The sequence below is a fragment of the Lissotriton helveticus genome, chromosome 7 (assembly GCF_964261635.1).
Source record: "Lissotriton helveticus chromosome 7, aLisHel1.1, whole genome shotgun sequence".
NCBI classification, from domain to species: Eukaryota; Metazoa; Chordata; class Amphibia; order Caudata; family Salamandridae; genus Lissotriton; species Lissotriton helveticus.
Window position 1 is genome coordinate 35,237,534 of NC_136068.1, and position 18,479 is coordinate 35,256,012.

Here is an 18,479-nt window from a genome sequence, read left to right on the forward strand (position 1 = left end):
GTGGGTCCCTTGCTCATTTTGCCACTGGATTCAAGCTAGCCTGGCTGATGAGGGCTGTGAGTCCGAAACCGGTCCCAGGATGCTTGTTTATGGTCCAGGGAAGACATGGCTTGGCAGTTCGGGCTGGACTGTTCCTGTGAGGCACAGGATCAGACTGATTTGCATATGGCCATGTCTGAACTGGGGTGGCGGAGTGATCTAAAGAATGATGATGAATTAAACCCAGATCAGTTGACTGGGGGGGGGGGGGGGGGTCTTGCTGCAATGTTCAACACGCCGTCCATCATCCCCTTTGGTTTTGCTTAGTATTATTACTAAGGCATTACAACTGATCAGGCAGCCATGCTAAAGGTATGTTCTGGGCACTGGTCATTAGGAATTACCCAGCTACATAATGGCTACACTGAAAATAACAGTGTTTAGTATCAAACACCTCGTCTCAAATCTATGCTGATGTCAGGATCAGATTTATAGCGATATGCACTCAGAGGGCACCTTTAAGGGCACCTTTAGAGGCACCTCCGAAAACCTAATAGTTCTCTAGTGTGCTGGCTGACTGGTATCATCCTGACTGCCACCACTGACAAGTTTCTGACCCCCTGTTGGTGACAACCCACGCCCTCAGAGGCCAGAAACACACATGCTCTGGAGGATGGTGTTCACATCTCCTACACCAGGATGACTAGTGATTTAGCATATCAAGGCAAGATGTTTCACAACCTCTGCCGCCTTGGATAGGCGACCCTGACTAGATTTCCTTCTTCAGTGTCTGTCTCATTTACTGACTGTGTGTACAACAAATGCTTAACACTGTCCTCTGATAAGCATGAGCTGCTCGAACACTACCGCAAATAGTAAACCAATATGGGTTGTCAGTACCTTTTGCATGGTGTGACCTTACAGTGGCCCTACCACCTAAAAAGCCAGCTTCCTACATTCATTTCTTCTCTAAACACTTCATGGCTGGAATGTACAGCAGGAGACCAGCACACACTGTCCACCAACCCTTTATGTCCAAAACTACTTTGAACTAAAATCCCTGCAGAAGTACTGACTTATGCAGTTTGATTATGATCTTCAATCCTTTGTTATTCCTTTATACAACATCCTGTCATGTGCGACTCCTCTTCCATCCCCCTTGAAGGGATCATGACACGCAGGGCTTCAAACAGACGTCAGATTCTGCAGATATTTGGACAGTCACTACCCCTACAGTCAGTGTCCCGCAGCGGGCTCGCACAATGAAGAGAGAAAGAGGAAAAGAAACATGCATCGATCCCAGAATTAGTGCCACAGAGGGTTTAGATCCTCATCCTCCAGGGAGCCATATATTTATTGCTGCTACCGAGGAGTCAGCTCTTCATCGTTCAATGGAGGGGAACGAGTAGGAAGAGTCAAGTATGGCTTACAGAGTAGGTAGGTGCACTCTCACCTGTCAACACCGGCTGAACAATACCCTGTCCGTTTGGCCCAATGGCCGTGAAGCCCAACGCCATCTGGGCTGGGCCCAGCGGGGACTGGACGTATGTTGTTGTGGTCCCAGGAATGCTGGCCTGAGTTTGGCAGCCACTGGTCACCAAAGGAATCGGCTGCCCAGCTGAGGAGACATAGGTAATCCTGGAAAAGAAAAAGACAAGAAATGAGAGCGAGGTAGAGGAAGGAGACATAAGAGGGGGAGGAACGTAGAGGGACAGAGGAGGTAGAGTAATGGACAGTGAGGGATGAGTGGCAGATATGAGAACCAAGAGAGGAAAAAGGAAGGGAGAGATGCAGAAAGGGAAAAGGAATGCAAGACCACAAATGTGTTTGATCAGTGATCATGGTAGACAGTGAAAAATGTGATGGACACAGAAACAATGGGAAACATAAGGAGACCAGACAAGAGAAAACCTGGTTACTTCTCAAAACGTCCAGTAGAACCCTTTCATCGGTACTGAGACTGATTTCACTCAAGGCCTAAACTAAAAAGCCTACTGCATCCACAATATTCATATGGAACGCAGAAAGAGCACTTTAGACCTCAAATATTTTGACACCTGGAAAAGTGTTCAATACCTTCATTCACTCTGCATACTACAGCTGGTCCAGCCAGCATCTCCACCTCACTCCACCCTCACCAAATCCCCCCTCGCACCCCTATTCCATACCATATCTAGCCAGCCTCATCCCAATCCTCGGAATCTCTGCCTCATCCCAATCCTCGGAATCTCTACCTCATCCTGACCCTCTATCGAGCCCCTGCCATAACTAATCTCTAGCTTATACATTCCTCCACACCTCTACCTAACCATTGCTGGCTGCAACTCAGCCACATCCTGCGCATCTCTAGCCCCATCTCTTCAACTAACCCCTGCTATAACCAGCCCTGCCATTAGCAACCTTGTCTTATTCAATCTAGCCTGCTTGCTGTCCTAATGCACTCTGGGAGAAGTTGGGTTTCTGTTGCACCCTTGTTGCCAGAATACTGATGCAATTTTTAATTGATGTGCTCTGGGTCCCTGCCAATTAGGTTCCCAGGGCCTGCGTTATTTCCCAAAAATAACCTAATTGGCATCTCTGGCCACAGGTCAGCCCCTGGTAAATGGTACCACAGGTACCAAGGGCACTGTGACCAGGGAAGGCCTCTAAGGGCTGCCTGCAGCACTTATTGTGCCACCCTTGGAGACCCTGACACTCACAAACTGCCTTTGCAGGCTGCGTGTCTTGGTGCAGTACAAAGTGAAGAGTCAAAATGGCACACATCTTGCCATGCCTACAACCCACTGCCCTGGCATAGACCAGTCACCCGTCTTGCTGGGTGCACTATACCAGTGGGAAGGGTACAGGTGCATGAGCCACCACCAGACATGGTTCTGGACCCCTGGGTCGAGAGCCTGCTGCCCCTGGGTCGAGAGCCTGCTGCTCTCTGGGGCTTGAAACAATGCACATCCTGGGACAAGGTGCCAAGTCTCCTCCCCCAGGATGGGTAGGGTTCACGAAGGGGACGCTTCAAAGGCTTGCCGCCTTTGTGAGCTTCCCCTGGCCAATTGCTGCTTTCAGCAACTGGTCCCCACTGGTCCTGAACCCCACTTTGGGCGGGAGAACAGGCAGAAAAAATAAGTGAGGAAGAGAGGTGTGCTCACCTCTGCCAACTCCACCCCTCAGGTGAGGGAGGCGAAGTGAAGCACAAATCTTACAGATGGGGGGATCCAGCCAACCAGGGACAGGCTCATGCCCCCTCCCACTAGAGGGTGGTATAATAGGGGGTGTATCCACCCCAGGGAAGGGACCCATTGGTCCCTGCCTTTTACCTACCTGTAACACCCAGAAATCTACTATTTAGGGGCACACATGAACCATGCTTCCTCAGACAAGAAGAAACTACAAGAAGAAGAAGGACCGAACAGCAGTGCAGCAGCTAACAAGAGGAAGACGCCCACTGACTTGGTCGCAGCCCTACCGGCCTGCCTCCCCCTCAAAGCTGCTGCTTTGAAATCCTGGTGTGTCCTGCAGCCTCGAAAACCCCGGAGGACCTGCCTGCCTTCAAGTACAAAGACTGCAACCTCTGGCTCCGGTCGGACACCGCAAATCCGCCCCACTCAGCACTTGCTGTCCACGGCCCGAGCTCGAGTGGGCAAACACCATAAGGGGGTCACCCCGGCGATACTGAACCGAGATCCGGTCACCCCTGACCTGCCACTAGCCTCCAGCCGACGCCTGCATCCTAAATCCAGAAGGTCCCCCCAACCGCGACCAGGAGCTGGTAAGAAGATCCGATCCCAAAAGGCAACCGACGCCCCACGGCCTTGGGTGCCCAAACCAACGGTACCTAATCAACCCCTAACTTCCCAACTTACCTCTTGAAGTGGTGGTTGCATCCAGAAGACCTTCGTCCCCAAGCCTGCAGTGCCTTTGCAAACCGGGGATTCGCCGGTTTGCAAAGGCATTCTGAGCAAAAAGGCGATGAGTATGCTTCTCATCGCCTTTTTGCTCTGAATTGTTCGAGGTGCCAGTTATTATGTTAAATTTATGACACATTTTGTTCTAGTTATGCTATATAAATTTGACTAGGCATTGAATAACGATACACCACAACGAGTGTATCTATCTATTCATTTATATTTATTTATTTTTAATGTTATCAGAATGTTCAGGTTACATGCCACTAAATGTAGATTTCGATATCCATTACAATATGTCCGCCACACATCATACATCGTCCGTTTTTTAGTTTCATTCAGACCTACACTAGGTTCGACCAATCGCGGTAAAACCTGCCTGTGATATTCCGTCATCCGTGTTTACAAACGCACCACGCATGCGTGAACACCATGACGAACCTGGAAGCCTAGCGAACCGGTCCAGAACACCACGAATATAATAGTAAGTTTAAACTTAGCTTATGCGCTTTTAAGAGCGCGATAATGTTCTGAACTCCCCAAGAGATATGAGGGAGGTTTTATTAATTGCAGAACAAACCGCTCTGTGATACTCGAAACACCATAATGTCTCATATAGACGTGGCCATTACTTTTCGATAAGCTCAATAGAAAGGCCGAATGTCCTTATTGTCTGAATGAATATCAAATCTGGTATTCATGCGAATACATATTTTTTAATTTTTTCCTTTATACAGCCACCCACGAAGTGCTTCCAACGTGAATAAAACACGTGAGAAAAGCACGTATTAGTTAAACACATTACTCAGTACACGGTATGGTCACTAAGGGTCACCACAATTGGACGCACATTGTACTGTATGAAAGGGCATCACCCTTGAAGTAGCAAAACTCAGTTTGTATGAATTTCAGTCTTGTTTACTTATTTTGTTCATAATCATCCTAGTATCTTACTGCATTTTGATTATGATCGCATTGTAGATTCTTCTCCCTGATGAAGAGCGTTCAGCTCGAAAAGCATTGGAGCACAAAAGAAATATAAAATGTGGAAATTAATGTAAATTTACCTGAAGAATTATGAAAAAAATAACTTAATTGACTGAATAAAATTCACATGAACAAGAAGAAAGAGTGGATGTTCTGTGAAAGTAACTGTTCTTGATCACCTGACTAGTCCCCCTGACTATCTCCCTTACGGAGCTCGTTGCCCCGAGTACTTCTAACCGACCACAGTGATACTTACCTAAGTTTTCTTTGAAAAAGTTTCAAGGTCTCCAATTTGTTGATTTTATCCATGATTATTCGCAGTGGAGTGAAATTGCTTGATTTATCATTGCTTGTAAAATCTAGATCTCTGAAACCTTTTTCGTTCTAGTATCCAAATTCGTATAAAAATATAATCTATTTTTATAAATTGGTGTCAGATTTGTTGAGTGTCATGTCAATTCCTTCTTCAATTGTTTTGGTGGCATTTAAATGATTTTTACCTGTAGCTCCGCGTGAGACTTGCTGCTCAGTGCCACAGAACCCAGGATTGAGCTAAAGTTTGACAGAGGAAACCTAAGGGTCCTAAAGGGCTTAGAAAGTGTATTACAAGGTGAGCTTGCTCAACCACACCATATAATACACCCCATTTCCTCACAAGCCTGTAAATCATTGATTGTACAATTGCCCACATGCTGTACTAAAAAGTCTCCAAAAACCATGACATTTTCTGATTTAATGACATATTGATGCAGTTCTATAACATTTTAACAGTTGAGAAATTTCCTAACCTTATAGTTATACTGATGTTCAGAACATATGCACGAACACTGGATTACTATGGGTTTGAACATAGTATATCGATGTAACGTGGTTTATGAATGTAATACATAATTGCTGGATAGATCAATAAGCATGTTTATGAGGTCTGTTCTCTTAATTTATCTTTGAAAAAATTAAGCTCAAGAAAAAATGAACTCTGTACTTAACCAAAATTGTACACATTCTTGTAGGCTCTGGTCCTCAACCCAGAAAAAAACACAACACTGAACTATGTGCCACCCAGACAGGTTTGCGTTGACTGAGAATCCTGGAAAGGTTGTGCACTTCACCTAGTGACCAGATGAGGCCCAAGAATGGAGAAGACTCCAGTGGGACTGACAGTACTTAAAATGTATTATAGATTTCTATAACAGCTAGCCCGCTCTCTACCAAAGGATCGAATGGGCTACTCGCTGCACAGATTAACACAGCACAAGGGCCAGGTTTCTGTAACTTAGCTTGCACTGCCGTAGATCTAGATTTGACAGATATAGATTGATACATAACCTACTGAAGATACTTAGCCTGCATTTTTCTTGTTTCTGTTTGCCTATGTGTGTGCATGAGATAAAATGTATACGTGTGTAGCACACGTGTAAATCAGGAGCTTGCAAGCATCCCAAAGCAAACGTTGCATGCACAGAGCTCATGAAACACAATCTAAACATGGCTCTGAAATGAGAAACACTGTAAAGTTCTGGTCACAATTATACAGGAATCCCATGAAAGAATCTCACTACAACACTTAGAAACAGCTTTTGGGCACTGTTTGGATCTGGTCACTACACAGCTGGGTCTGTACACCGTATGGCACTAGAAGAGGTCCAACAAGCTCCCACCGGTCTCATCCCACCATCTCTACGTTCTTTCTGCACGGGGACCAGTAGAGCGCAAGCAAAGCTACCTGGTGGAAGGCGGCAGGATCATCTTCTGTGGTTGTGAGGAGGCCATCACTGCTGTTGCCATGGTGACAGGGATGGTACCTTGCAGGTGTGCGCTGGTAGAGGACACCAAAGCATTCTGGGAGGTAACCTGTGGACGCACCACAGGCATTGGGGTGATCTGAATGATCTACAAAACAAGAAGAGAGCAGTAAGGTGATGGGAAGGGGAGCAGTGAGAGTAGTTTAAGAAGAGGTGCAAAAGTTAAATACCTGTGTTGGGAGCAATTCCCCTGTAAAACTTGTTAACGCTGTGCCATACTGCCCTGTAAAGTGTTTCTCCAGTGAGCTTGACTTGGTCATTAAAGCTGTGCTCTGATGACTGACTAGAGGTACCCAAAGTGGCCCCCAATCTGAGCAAGGGTGGCTATTGGTCATTCAACCTACGCAGAGTGCTGTTAGTGGTGAGAGCACTTAGGAAGGTCAGAGGTGCAGACAGTTCACCGGTGCTCATGTGGACAGGCTCCCTTAAAAAGGCCCAGTGAGTCCACCACATTGACCGTTATTGTGTGCCGGTCAAGTATGAAAGACATACCAGTGTGGTTCATTGAGGGCTAATTGTAAAACCTTTCCAAGATTCCTGAGGCAGTATAATGAGGGTGCACTAATGCCTATGGCCACCAACACGAATACACACTAACTGGAAGGCCAGGTCTCCCCTTTGGGCACCTGGCTCCCTTAGGCTAGCAACTATAAGCAGTCAAGGTTAATCTGGGGTGTGGTAGGGGTAAGGTGATGTGAAACAGTAAACACTACACACTATATTGGCACACTGGTTAGAAGCCGCCTGCCGCAGATCTAAGACACTGTTTGCATCCTCCCCAGTCACAGCACATCTGGGCCACAGGAGCAGTAGCTAGCCTCACTCATGAAGGGTGTCCCAGTCATCTGTACATAGTGCTGATGATGCAGAAAACTGAGACAACCAGCATCTTCAGAGGATCTGCATCACTGCCACGATCACTGAAGAGTAACAGTACAGTCAAGAGAAGGGTTACAGAGCGTGACGGCACAGCTTGTTATTCTATTGAGAGACTTTCTGTCCCAACAACCGATTATGCTCAGGTTCGGAGCTCACTTTGGAGGACTCCCTTTGGGAACATCCTAGCTCTGATGACGAACAGCACTGCAAGAAATTTAGAGCCCCACTAAACAACATTTTGAAGCAATAAAAGGGACTTCTGTCCCAAATATAAAGGTATGTGAGGCCCACCACAGCCCTCCCTGACCTGCCAGTGTCAAGTCACAACCCATCCACGCCTCCGGTGCACCACATTCAGCTTCTCACTGGAGCCAAACTAATGAGTGCCAGGTCTGGGCTTTCAGTCTGTTTAAAAGTCAAACTCACAGAGAACACACACACTCCAAATGTAAACATCTAATATATGGGAAGAGCGCAACTCTTTTTTTTTTTAGTAATGTCCATCATCTTCCTTTGCCACCAACTGAATTGTAACATTTCTGCTCCTTATTGGCTTCCACTTACAAGGCTAACAACTTGGACTAAACATATGTGCCTTGAAGGCTCACTTTACTGTCCACTTCCAGTGTTAACATTACCCTGAATCCCTCCCTGATCACCACAGCCCCCCACTGCATACATCCTCAAGACCCGTGCAACCAGCTTCACGCCCCACGAACCATTCCATTCCTCAAAGAACCAAGATGACTGAAATGAGCTTCCTTTAGATTTCTCAATCAACTCTCTGATTCACCCCTCGCAAGGCCCTCCCCGATCGCAAAGAGCACACATACCCCCATCCCTGCACGTGCTCACCTTGCTGGCCGACTGTGTCCCATTCTGCACTGGCACCTGGAAGGAGGGCGACACAAGAGGCAGCTGGGTGGGGGCACCAGTCCGCACAGCCACCTGCGGGGGAGCCATTGGGATCAGCATCTTGTTTGGCAGCTGGGCTGTTGTGGAGAGGAGTCCCGGAGGCTGCAGCACCTGACTTGACAAGAGGTGAGCAGAGCCGCCTGGTGAGGGGGCCGGTGACAAGGACTGAGCTGGAAGACAGCAGCAGCAAACAGGCATCAAACACACCAACTCGTCAGCCCAGAGTATGTCAACAGGGGACCCCAGGCAGTGTGGTATAGTAGGTATACAAATCAAGTCCACAATAAAGAAAGTGGCATTGAAAATTACACAGAGGGTGATTAAAACAAAAAACAATACAGAAATAAGAAATACAGAAACAAAAAAAGCCTGACAGGGAAAGGGGGTTATAGGGAAAAAGAAAGGACTGAAGTAGAGAGACAGAAAACAAGACAGATAGGTTGTTGACAATTGAGAGAGAAGGAAAATGGTACTTACCCTATAGGTATCTGTTCATACTATGTAGTGCTGTAGATTCACTTGCTTTGTATAGTCCCGCCACCAAGTATTGGGCTTGGACATTACATCTCAAAATAAGAGAGGGGTCCTCCTAACCAAAGGGACAGGACGCCAAAGTGACAATACATCAGAAAAAACTTCCCCTTGGATTGTTTATAAACATAAATACATTATGTTTTCAAAGGTTTTTATATTTGACAAAGGATCCATTGAATAAAACATATCTATATTAGCTTTTGGTTTCCGTGACACTCGCTGGTGATATTGGTTGGATGGATGTGATATGCATTAGTGATGGTATGTTTCTAAACAGTTCAAAGGGAAGTTTTTTCTAACTTCTTGTCGCTTGGACATTACAACCTGTTTTAGGTCAGGGCTGCGACAGTGCATGCGATCTCGCTTGCGAGACATATTCTGTAAGGTTCCCGGTTTACAGCCCGCACCATTCCCTACATTTTTTGGCTTCGTAGTCACTCTACTTTCCTGATTAATTGACCAGCGCAGGCCAAGCGTCACTTCCATTCCTTTCAGAGGAGCATGGACCAAGCTCAAACTGATTTGACTTAATTAGTGCACATCCCCTGCTTGTGTTGTGATTCAGGAACTATTTATTCTTCCCTACTTCACACTCCCTTTCCCTATACCGCTCTCCTCCTGCTTTAAGTTATTGCAGTACACCCACCTCCTCCTCCCCTGTGTTGCTTTCCCCGCCATTGTTGCTGCTACAACCGTCCTCCCCATACCACCCTTGTGTTTCCCCCATTGCATTTTGTTTTGCTTAAAAGATTGGCGCAGTTACTGCCAGCCTTGCTTATCATAATGTTATGTTATGTTCCAACTCTTCTATAGCGCACGGCTACCCCGAAGGGTGTCCCGGCGCTTTGGCAAAGAGGCCTGAAAACCAAAAAAACACAGTACAGCAGCTCGCAGCGGTTATAAGATTTATGAAGCAAAGAGACAAATCTTTAGCTCCTTTCTAAAAGAGAGGAGACTATTGGCTCTACGAAGAGTGATAGGAAGCTCATTCCAGCGGCAAGCCGCCAAATACTGGAAGGACCGTCCACCCATCCGGGCACGTCTAATAGACGGTACATTTGCTTTAGCCAACTCAGCTGACCGCAGCATCCTCCGTGGCACATAAAAAACCATGCGCTTCCTAATATAGCTCGGGCCTACTGAATGAAGGGCCTTAAATGCCAAGGTAAGGATCTTAAAGACAATTCTTTTGGCGATGGGCAGCCAATGCAGCCTTTTTAGCAGATCCGAGGCTCTTGCCCTCCGTGGCAGGCCAAATATAGCTCTTGCCGCTGAATTCTGCACTATTTGCAATCTGGCCAACAGATATTTAGGCAATCCTGAGTATAGCGCATTAGCATAGTCGAGTCGTGACCCTACAAGCGCCTGGACCGTAATTTTTTTATACTGCAAAGAGAGCAGTGGAAGAAACTTTCTGAGCATCTTCAGGATGCCGAAACATTTCCCAGATAACCCAATGATGTGGGGTCTAAAAGAGAGGTCGTCGTCACATAATACCCCAAGGTTCTTAGCTTGGGACGACGCCCTCTCCGGTGGGAACATGTCCTGGGGCACCAACTATAAGTACAAAGTGCGTGCTTACGCATTGTTAGCAAGTTTTCAAAACACATAAATAAAAGGCAGTAAATTTCAATGGCAATAGCTCAAACTCTCTTAAATAAGGCCTATTGCATTGCAAGTGTTTGTTTTCTGTAGGCAAGGGGGATTAAGTGATTTGTCCAGAATCATAGGATGTTAAGCCAATGCAGAGACTTGAACAGGGTTCACCAGTTCCAAAGTCAGCCGCTTTGGTTGTTACATGACAAGAAACTTCAAAGCCCCTCAAGCCAACTTTTAGGGAAATTAGGCACTTCTGGGGGAAAAACATATGCACTACCGAGCAGCATTGACAGGTGGGAGACAAGGACCATCAGAACCATGGACAGTTAGAATACTGATGTTTTACATTAACAGTGTCCTTAATGACATCACTTCTGTAGTGTCATAAAGGCCCTGTGGTATTATTTCGTGAGATGCCTTCGAATACGGTACTGGAACTCCTGCACGAATATCTAGAAAACGTAAGATCTGTCTAGATCACAAATTTTATCTGCAGTAAAGCCTGACAGAGTCTCTCATTCCTGCAGTATTTTCTTCAGCGAACAACGCCATATCAGAGTGGTCTAAACTGCTCATGCTCCAATTAGGTGTCCGGCCGCCATTGGCTTTCCAAGGGGGGCAAAGGGCACGCGACCCCTATAATGAAAGCATGCTGTACTTGCAAATAAAATAATAAAGATAAAAAGGAGCTAGTTCCGAGTAAAGTAAAGGGGTGCAAACGCTAAAGTAAAAGCGTGCCACGCTGCCAAAAAATGAACCAAAGGGGCGCAGTTGCTATAATTAAAGCTGGCAAAATAAATAAATAAATTATGCAGATGAAAAGGAGCAAGTTGCGAGGAAAATTAATGCGCACGGCCGATATAGTTAAAGCGTGCGGCGCTGCATTTAAAAAAAAAAGAAGTAGATGAAAAGGTGCAAGCAAAGCGGGCGCCGCTGCAGGAAAGCATTTCGTGTCTGCAGTAGGAGAATATCATTAAGGAAAATAATGCTCACAGACTGCAAATAAAACATACTGTGTAACAAGACAAGTAAAAGGGCAAGTCCTCATGTGCGGTTACAAATGGAGAAAAGGCGGCACTAAGGAGAGACTAACAAACCTATTAACGAATCACAAGCCAACATTTACAAAGGACAATGACACAAGCCAATGAAAAACATGGACAAGGATTGGGCAGAGTTCCAAGTCCATATCGAAATGCAGCATGTCTTGAAGAGACACTGCAAGCGTTGCCTAGGTGATGCCTAAAAAACATTGAGAAAGCAAATAGATCTAGCATAAACATGACCTATTGGCTTTGCCAATGCTTGTTCTTCAACTAAATGTCTAGTCAAAGGATGTTGCGCAACTCCTCCTTGGGCACACAATGCGCATGTGTACCATCTCCACCCGAGATTGTTATTTGCTCAGCGGGTGAAAGAGTGTAGAGTACGACTGATGTGACCTAAAACTGAATTTGGAAAATAGTGTGTAATTAGGAAACTATGTGCCATTACTGCCAGCCTTTAGGAAGGAGGGTGGGCACATATGAATCTAGAGAACCGCACGCTTACAGTTTAATAAAAAATTTCCGTTTGTAACAAGGGTGGCTATAGATACACATGTTTGCATCAACTGTAAAACAATTTCCTCCCAGCGGTGGCTAGCAGCTAGATGATGCAGATGAAAAAAGGTCCCCAACACAGTCTGGCCAACTATAGCTTGTTGACAAGCTATATGTCTAACAAACAAATGCTTCGGAAATGTGTGCAGTGTTGACCAGCTACCTGCAGTGCAGAAATCAACTAATAGAGTTTTACCTAGGAAAGTCATGGGTGGCTCCCGTTTCACATGTTGACTGAGCCCTGGGATGCAGTGAGTACACGTTTAGCTTTGACTTAAGCAAGTATGTATGCATTTTACAATCCACCTTGCAATAGTTGCCTTAGAAATAGGGTGACATCTGTAGGGCTTAGTAAAAGCCACAAATAGCCGGTTAAATTGCGTAAAAACATGAGTGCTGGAATAACACTGAAGGTGGGTAACACTCTTTCTCCTACATAATCAGAATGTGGAAAGAATATGGCAGCTCAATGGTTTGGTTAAAATGGAAAGGTGAGAGTACCTTATATAAGAACTTTCAACTTGCTCTTAGGACCACTCTACTCTTCAGTACCTGAATGAATGGTTCCTGAATGATGAGTTTGAAACTCGCTGATACGCCTTAGAGAAGATATGGCTACGATAAAACCCACCCGTCCCCTTCTTGAAAAAGAACTGTAAGTTGCAGGACTAGAGGTGTTCAAAAGGTGTCCCCATGAGACTTGTAAGGTCTGTAGGAAGCTGGCTCTGTATATACTATACCGAAATGAGGTATAGTGTGCACAGAGTCCAGTAGAACCCCAAAGGTAGGCAGAGGTAAAAGTAGATAACACCTTACTCTCCATTTGTTGCAGTGTGGGCGAGCAGTAAGGCTTTATCAGAGTAGTGTTAAGCATTTGTTGTACACACTCAGGCAGCAAATGATGTCACACACATAAAGACTGAACTCAGACAAATTTGTTTGTATCAAAAATATTATTTAGTTGTTTTTATTTCCTAAAACAAAGCAAGCCTGGCACAGGTAAGTGCATTTGATAATTTTCAAGGCAGGTTGAACAATACAAGCCAGCTGAATGAAAATGTATTTGTTACAGGTTGGTAAATGCGTTCAATACAGAGGAAATTACGGTTAGATTACTTTGAATTACTTTGCAGGTTACTTTCTGGATGACTTTTTCTACTCAGTGTGATACACCTTGACAGATGCTTACCTGATTGGACACACGCTGCTGCTGGCGCTGCTGCAGGCGCTTCGCCGCGCTTTTAACTTTCCTCGTTTTGTATCTTGTTTGGATTTTAATTTCTGCACTTATTCCCTGATTTTAGTAGGGTCCTGGCCCCCTCCTCTTACTGCACATAATCGGCTCCCTCACCGCCGTTTTGGCGGGTCTGGATCCCGGGGGTGGCTCATTGTGGGCGCCATTTTGGGTAGGGAATAGAAAGATAGCTTTGGGCGCCATCTTGGAGCGTCCTCGCGCTCGCGCTTTAATTGGCGAGCCTATTTAAGGCGAACTCATTTTCAGGGCAGGCCTTGACAGATGCTTACCTGATTGGACACACGCTGCTGCTGGCGCTGCTGCAGGCGCTTCGCCGCGCTTTTAACTTTCCTCGTTTTGTATCTTGTTTGGATTTTAATTTCTGCACTTATTCCCTGATTTTAGTAGGGTCCTGGCCCCCTCCTCTTACTGCACATAATCGGCTCCCTCACCGCCGTTTTGGCGGGTCTGGATCCCGGGGGTGGCTCATTGTGGGCGCCATTTTGGGTAGGGAATAGAAAGATAGCTTTGGGCGCCATCTTGGAGCGTCCTCGCGCTCGCGCTTTAATTGGCGAGCCTATTTAAGGCGAACTCATTTTCAGGGCAGGCCTTGACAGATGCTTACCTGATTGGACACACGCTGCTGCTGGCGCTGCTGCAGGCGCTTCGCCGCGCTTTTAACTTTCCTCGTTTTGTATCTTGTTTGGATTTTAATTTCTGCACTTATTCCCTGATTTTAGTAGGGTCCTGGCCCCCTCCTCTTACTGCACATAATCGGCTCCCTCACCGCCGTTTTGGCGGGTCTGGATCCCGGGGGTGGCTCATTGTGGGCGCCATTTTGGGTAGGGAATAGAAAGATAGCTTTGGGCGCCATCTTGGAGCGTCCTCGCGCTCGCGCTTTAATTGGCGAGCCTATTTAAGGCGAACTCATTTTCAGGGCAGGCCTTGACAGATGCTTACCTGATTGGACACACGCTGCTGCTGGCGCTGCTGCAGGCGCTTCGCCGCGCTTTTAACTTTCCTCGTTTTGTATCTTGTTTGGATTTTAATTTCTGCACTTATTCCCTGATTTTAGTAGGGTCCTGGCCCCCTCCTCTTACTGCACATAATCGGCTCCCTCACCGCCGTTTTGGCGGGTCTGGATCCCGGGGGTGGCTCATGTGGGCGCCATTTTGGGTAGGGAATAGAAAGATAGCTTTGGGCGCCATCTTGGAGCGTCCTCGCGCTCGCGCTTTAATTGGCGAGCCTATTTAAAGCTCCCATCTCCCGCGCAGCGGGACGCGCAGGTGAGGACGCCGTCGCTTAGCCGGAGTCGTGCCAGAGTCCTGCCCGTCTGCGCTCGTCCGCGCCGAGGCAGCGCGAGGCTGGGCAGGCTCTGTATATCAACACATCATTGTTTCGCCGCCCCTGGTTGGGATGATTTCCTACACACGGTCAGAGCTGCTGGTCATAGGGCAAACGTCCAAAGGAGATGCGTGTAAGCCTGTGGACCCTTTAATTGGCCCATACAGCTGCGCCTGTAATGGCTGGTCTCTTAAGAGCCCTACTAAAATATGCTCCTTGGAGAATGCCGCCCCAACCACACGATTACGTGTTGCATCGCGAGATCCACGTATTTGGTGCCTTAATGTTAGATCACTTGTTAAACATCACTTGTCTATCTATGACCTGATAGAGAAAGAGGATCCCGATCTTTTCTTAATGACAGAAACTTGGCTCCAGGACTCCGACTCTGCCATATTGAATCTTGCATTCCCTCAGAACTATACCATCTTCACTTCTAACAGGACCACAAGAGGTGGCGGTATTGCTATGGCAGTCAAATCCTGTTTTCCGGCGGAATGGAAGCCGTCAGGGCTACCCGCTTGTGAAAGCGCCATTTTTAAAGTTGCCTTTTCCCATCAATTTACTTTCAGTGGCCTCCTTGTATACCGCCCCCCCGGCAATGATTCGGTTTTTAGGTCTGCGCTGGCAGACATGGTCAGTCCTATAGCACTCGGCTGTGCCAATTTTAATATTTTGGGTGACCTCAACATCCATTTTGATAATGGATCTTCCACTATCGTGAGCTCCTTATTGGCGGATCTGGAAGCTCTCCAACTGACTCAGCTCGTTACCCTTCCAACCCACTCGGGAGGCCATATTCTTGACCCCTTCTTTTCCACACTAGATGGGTTAAGGTTGTCAGAACCGAGGCTGATGGGGTGGACTGATCACCTGTTAATAGAAGCTTTCTGTCCAGTCCACGATAAGCCTTTTATATCCACAGACAGGCCTATCTTTAAAAGGCCTTGGCATAAGCTTACGTTGGAAGAGTTCTACGGTATACTAGAGCGAAAACCGCTGAGTACCTTCACGAATGTGGATCAAGGATATCAACATTTCTGCGCTTGGATTACAGATGCCTTGGACGCTCTTATACCTTTGCGGTGGTCGAAAGGCCGGACAAAAACACCTAGCCCCTGGTATAATGAATCTCTCGCAGAATTGAAGAAATCCTGCCGTAAAACAGAGAGGGAATGGAGACGTTCCTATGACCCCGCGCTGAAAACTCGATATTTCACTGAGCTGAAGCTCTATCATAGAGCTATCTGCAGAGCAAGAGCTGCATTTTACGCGCAAGAATTTGCTACCAGCCCCAATCCTTCAAAACTGATTTTTAAGGTATTGAAGGATCTTATGAAAAATAGATCCTCATCAGAGGTGATTTGCACAGACTTGCACTGTGACAAATTGGCCTCCTTTTTTGTGGAGAAAGTGGCAAAAATCTATCGTGGGTTTGACACACTCCACAAGGACACACTCCACAAGGATCGATTGGCTTTTACCCCTGTCACGGCATGGTCAATCTGCCACCTATCCTTTGGAGCTCGGGGTACCACAGGGATCTTCGTTGAGCCCAACAATGTTCAACCTCTATGTGAAACCGTTGGCTGGTGTCGTCAAACAGTGGGGTCTTACGATGACCTCATACGCTGACGACACACAGCTAGCGGTGACACTTAGTGAAGACCCTGAGGTGGAGGCCCCCAGATTCCGTGCGGGTCTCTTGGCAGTAGCCGGCTGGCTCCGCACCAACTGCCTCCAGTTGAATGCCACCAAAACGGAGGTATTGGTTCTAGGGAAGCACGCGGAGCAATGGGGAAATCAGTGGTGGCCTTCGGAGCTTGGTGTCACTCCTATTCCAGCTGCTGGAGTGAGAAATTTAGGAGTATGGGTAGACTCTGCGTTGACCTTCAGAGATCACACCATGAAGGTGGCTGCCACGTGCTACGGAATTCTGCGTGGTACTAGGCCGGTCCTAAAGTACTTTGATCCCCCTACCAGACAGCTTGTAGTCCAAGCCTCAATACTTTCTCGGCTGGACTACGGCAGTTCACTGCTATTAGGGGTGAATCAAGCGGAGGCCTCTAGGCTCCAAAGAGTACAAAATGCCGCGGCACGAGCCATTGTGGGCCTTCCCAGACACTGTTCAGTGTCTGGTACCATCACGGCCTTGCACTGGCTCCCGGTCAGACAGCGCATTAAATTCAAGGCGCTGTGTCTGGCCTTTAAAATTCTAAAATTTTCGTCGCCGCCGGCACTTGCTCCTCTTCTTATACCCTACAAGCCTTCTAGATCCTTGAGATCAGAGGGGCTTCATCTAGCCATCTGTCCACGCTTCAAGCTGAGCAGAATGGGTGGCCGATCCTTTAGGGTGCTAGCGGCAAGTTTATGGAATTCGCTCCCTGTTCACATTCGAGCCCTTGAAGATTTGCTCACCTTCAGGCAGGCGATTAAAACCTTCCTGTTCCCGGCATCTAGTTAATTCCTTTTCTTTTATTATGTGTTATGTTACAGCATCTGTCAGAGCGCCAGGACGCCCCTTTGCTGGGGCAGCTGTGCGCTATAAAAATACCAAATAACATAACATAACATAACATATCACACTGGGACATTTCCTAGAGAAACGGTAAGTAAGCAACTTTTAGTTCTTTGCAGTTTTCTTAAAGTTCAATACAAAAACCAACTCCACAAGGAAAAACAGTCAATGTATTCCTATGAAGAGAAATGAAGGCGGCGATCTATGCACATATATAAATTCAGCAGCCCACATGCCTCGAACATGAAGTTATCGGTTAATAGGTAAGTACTTTTTTGTGGGAATTGGTATTCTGGGGTTAGGACCAGAGTTCCCCGGGGGTCAAGGATGCACTCTCAAAACACCCTCAGCTGCATTAGGGCAGCCGAGTGCAGAGTGCTCAGGCCCAGTGTTATCCAATGGGAGATAGGGGGCCTCCGGTTGGAGGCTGCTCACGAGCAGGCCACAAGGTTGAGGGAGCAAAGCTCCTGGGGTTTAGCTCAGGACAAATGGGGATCCGTTGTGGCACCCAAAGTACACCGGCAGCAAAGCAGGGGTGGCTGGGTGCTGGTTTGGTGTTGGGTGTCCTGTTGATTTCAATGGGGATTCTCCGGTTTCAACAAAGACTGCAGGCTCGGACACGGAGATCTTCTGGAGGTGACCACTGGTTGGAGAGGTAAGTTGGGATACCTGGGGATTTTGGAACACCGTCGGTTGGGCCACCCAAGGCAGTGGGACTTCCGGTGCAGGGGTATCTTTAGGCATTGAGTTTATCTTACCAGCTCCGGTCGCGGTCGGGGGTTCCTCCAGAATGAGGCTGCAGTCTTCGATGAGAGATTAGAGGCAGCTCAGAGATCACAAGATCCTATGTCAGGATCCCCGGGGAGACCTTCTTGTGGTGCTGGTCCACTCGGCCCGTGGGCGTCGGGTGCAGAATGGTACAGACTCGCGGATTTGGCAGGAGCCAGAGCCTGCGAGTGAGCAGATCTGGTGTTCACGGGAGACAGAGTCTTTTCTGTGTAAGCCAAGGCAGGTCCTCAGGGTTCTTGAGGTGGCTGACTGCAGGACGCACCGGGATTCCACCTCTGCAGGTTCGAGGTGGGGACAGGCCCACAGGGCTGGGGCCAAGTCAATGGGCTTCCTCCTCTTCTTAGCTTTGGCACAGCTTCTTCGTTCTCCTCCTTTTCTTCCTAGTCGGTTCTTGTCCGA

General features: G+C 47.2%; 1 protein-coding gene across 4 annotated transcripts in view; it reads right to left on the reverse strand.

Annotated features, from left to right (window-relative positions):
- Positions 1-18,479, reverse strand: part of CIC (capicua transcriptional repressor) — a 463,331-nt gene that overhangs the window by 141,543 nt on the left and 303,309 nt on the right. For all 4 annotated transcript variants that reach the window (XM_078651325.1, XM_078651327.1, XM_078651324.1 and 1 more), the window contains exons 12-14: positions 8,402-8,631; positions 6,589-6,755; positions 1,433-1,617 (exon numbers count right to left, since the gene is read on the reverse strand). In XM_078651325.1, coding sequence (XP_078507451.1) covers positions 1,433-1,617; positions 6,589-6,755; positions 8,402-8,631 — 582 coding nt within the window. The remainder of the gene's footprint in view (positions 1-1,432; positions 1,618-6,588; positions 6,756-8,401; positions 8,632-18,479) is intronic.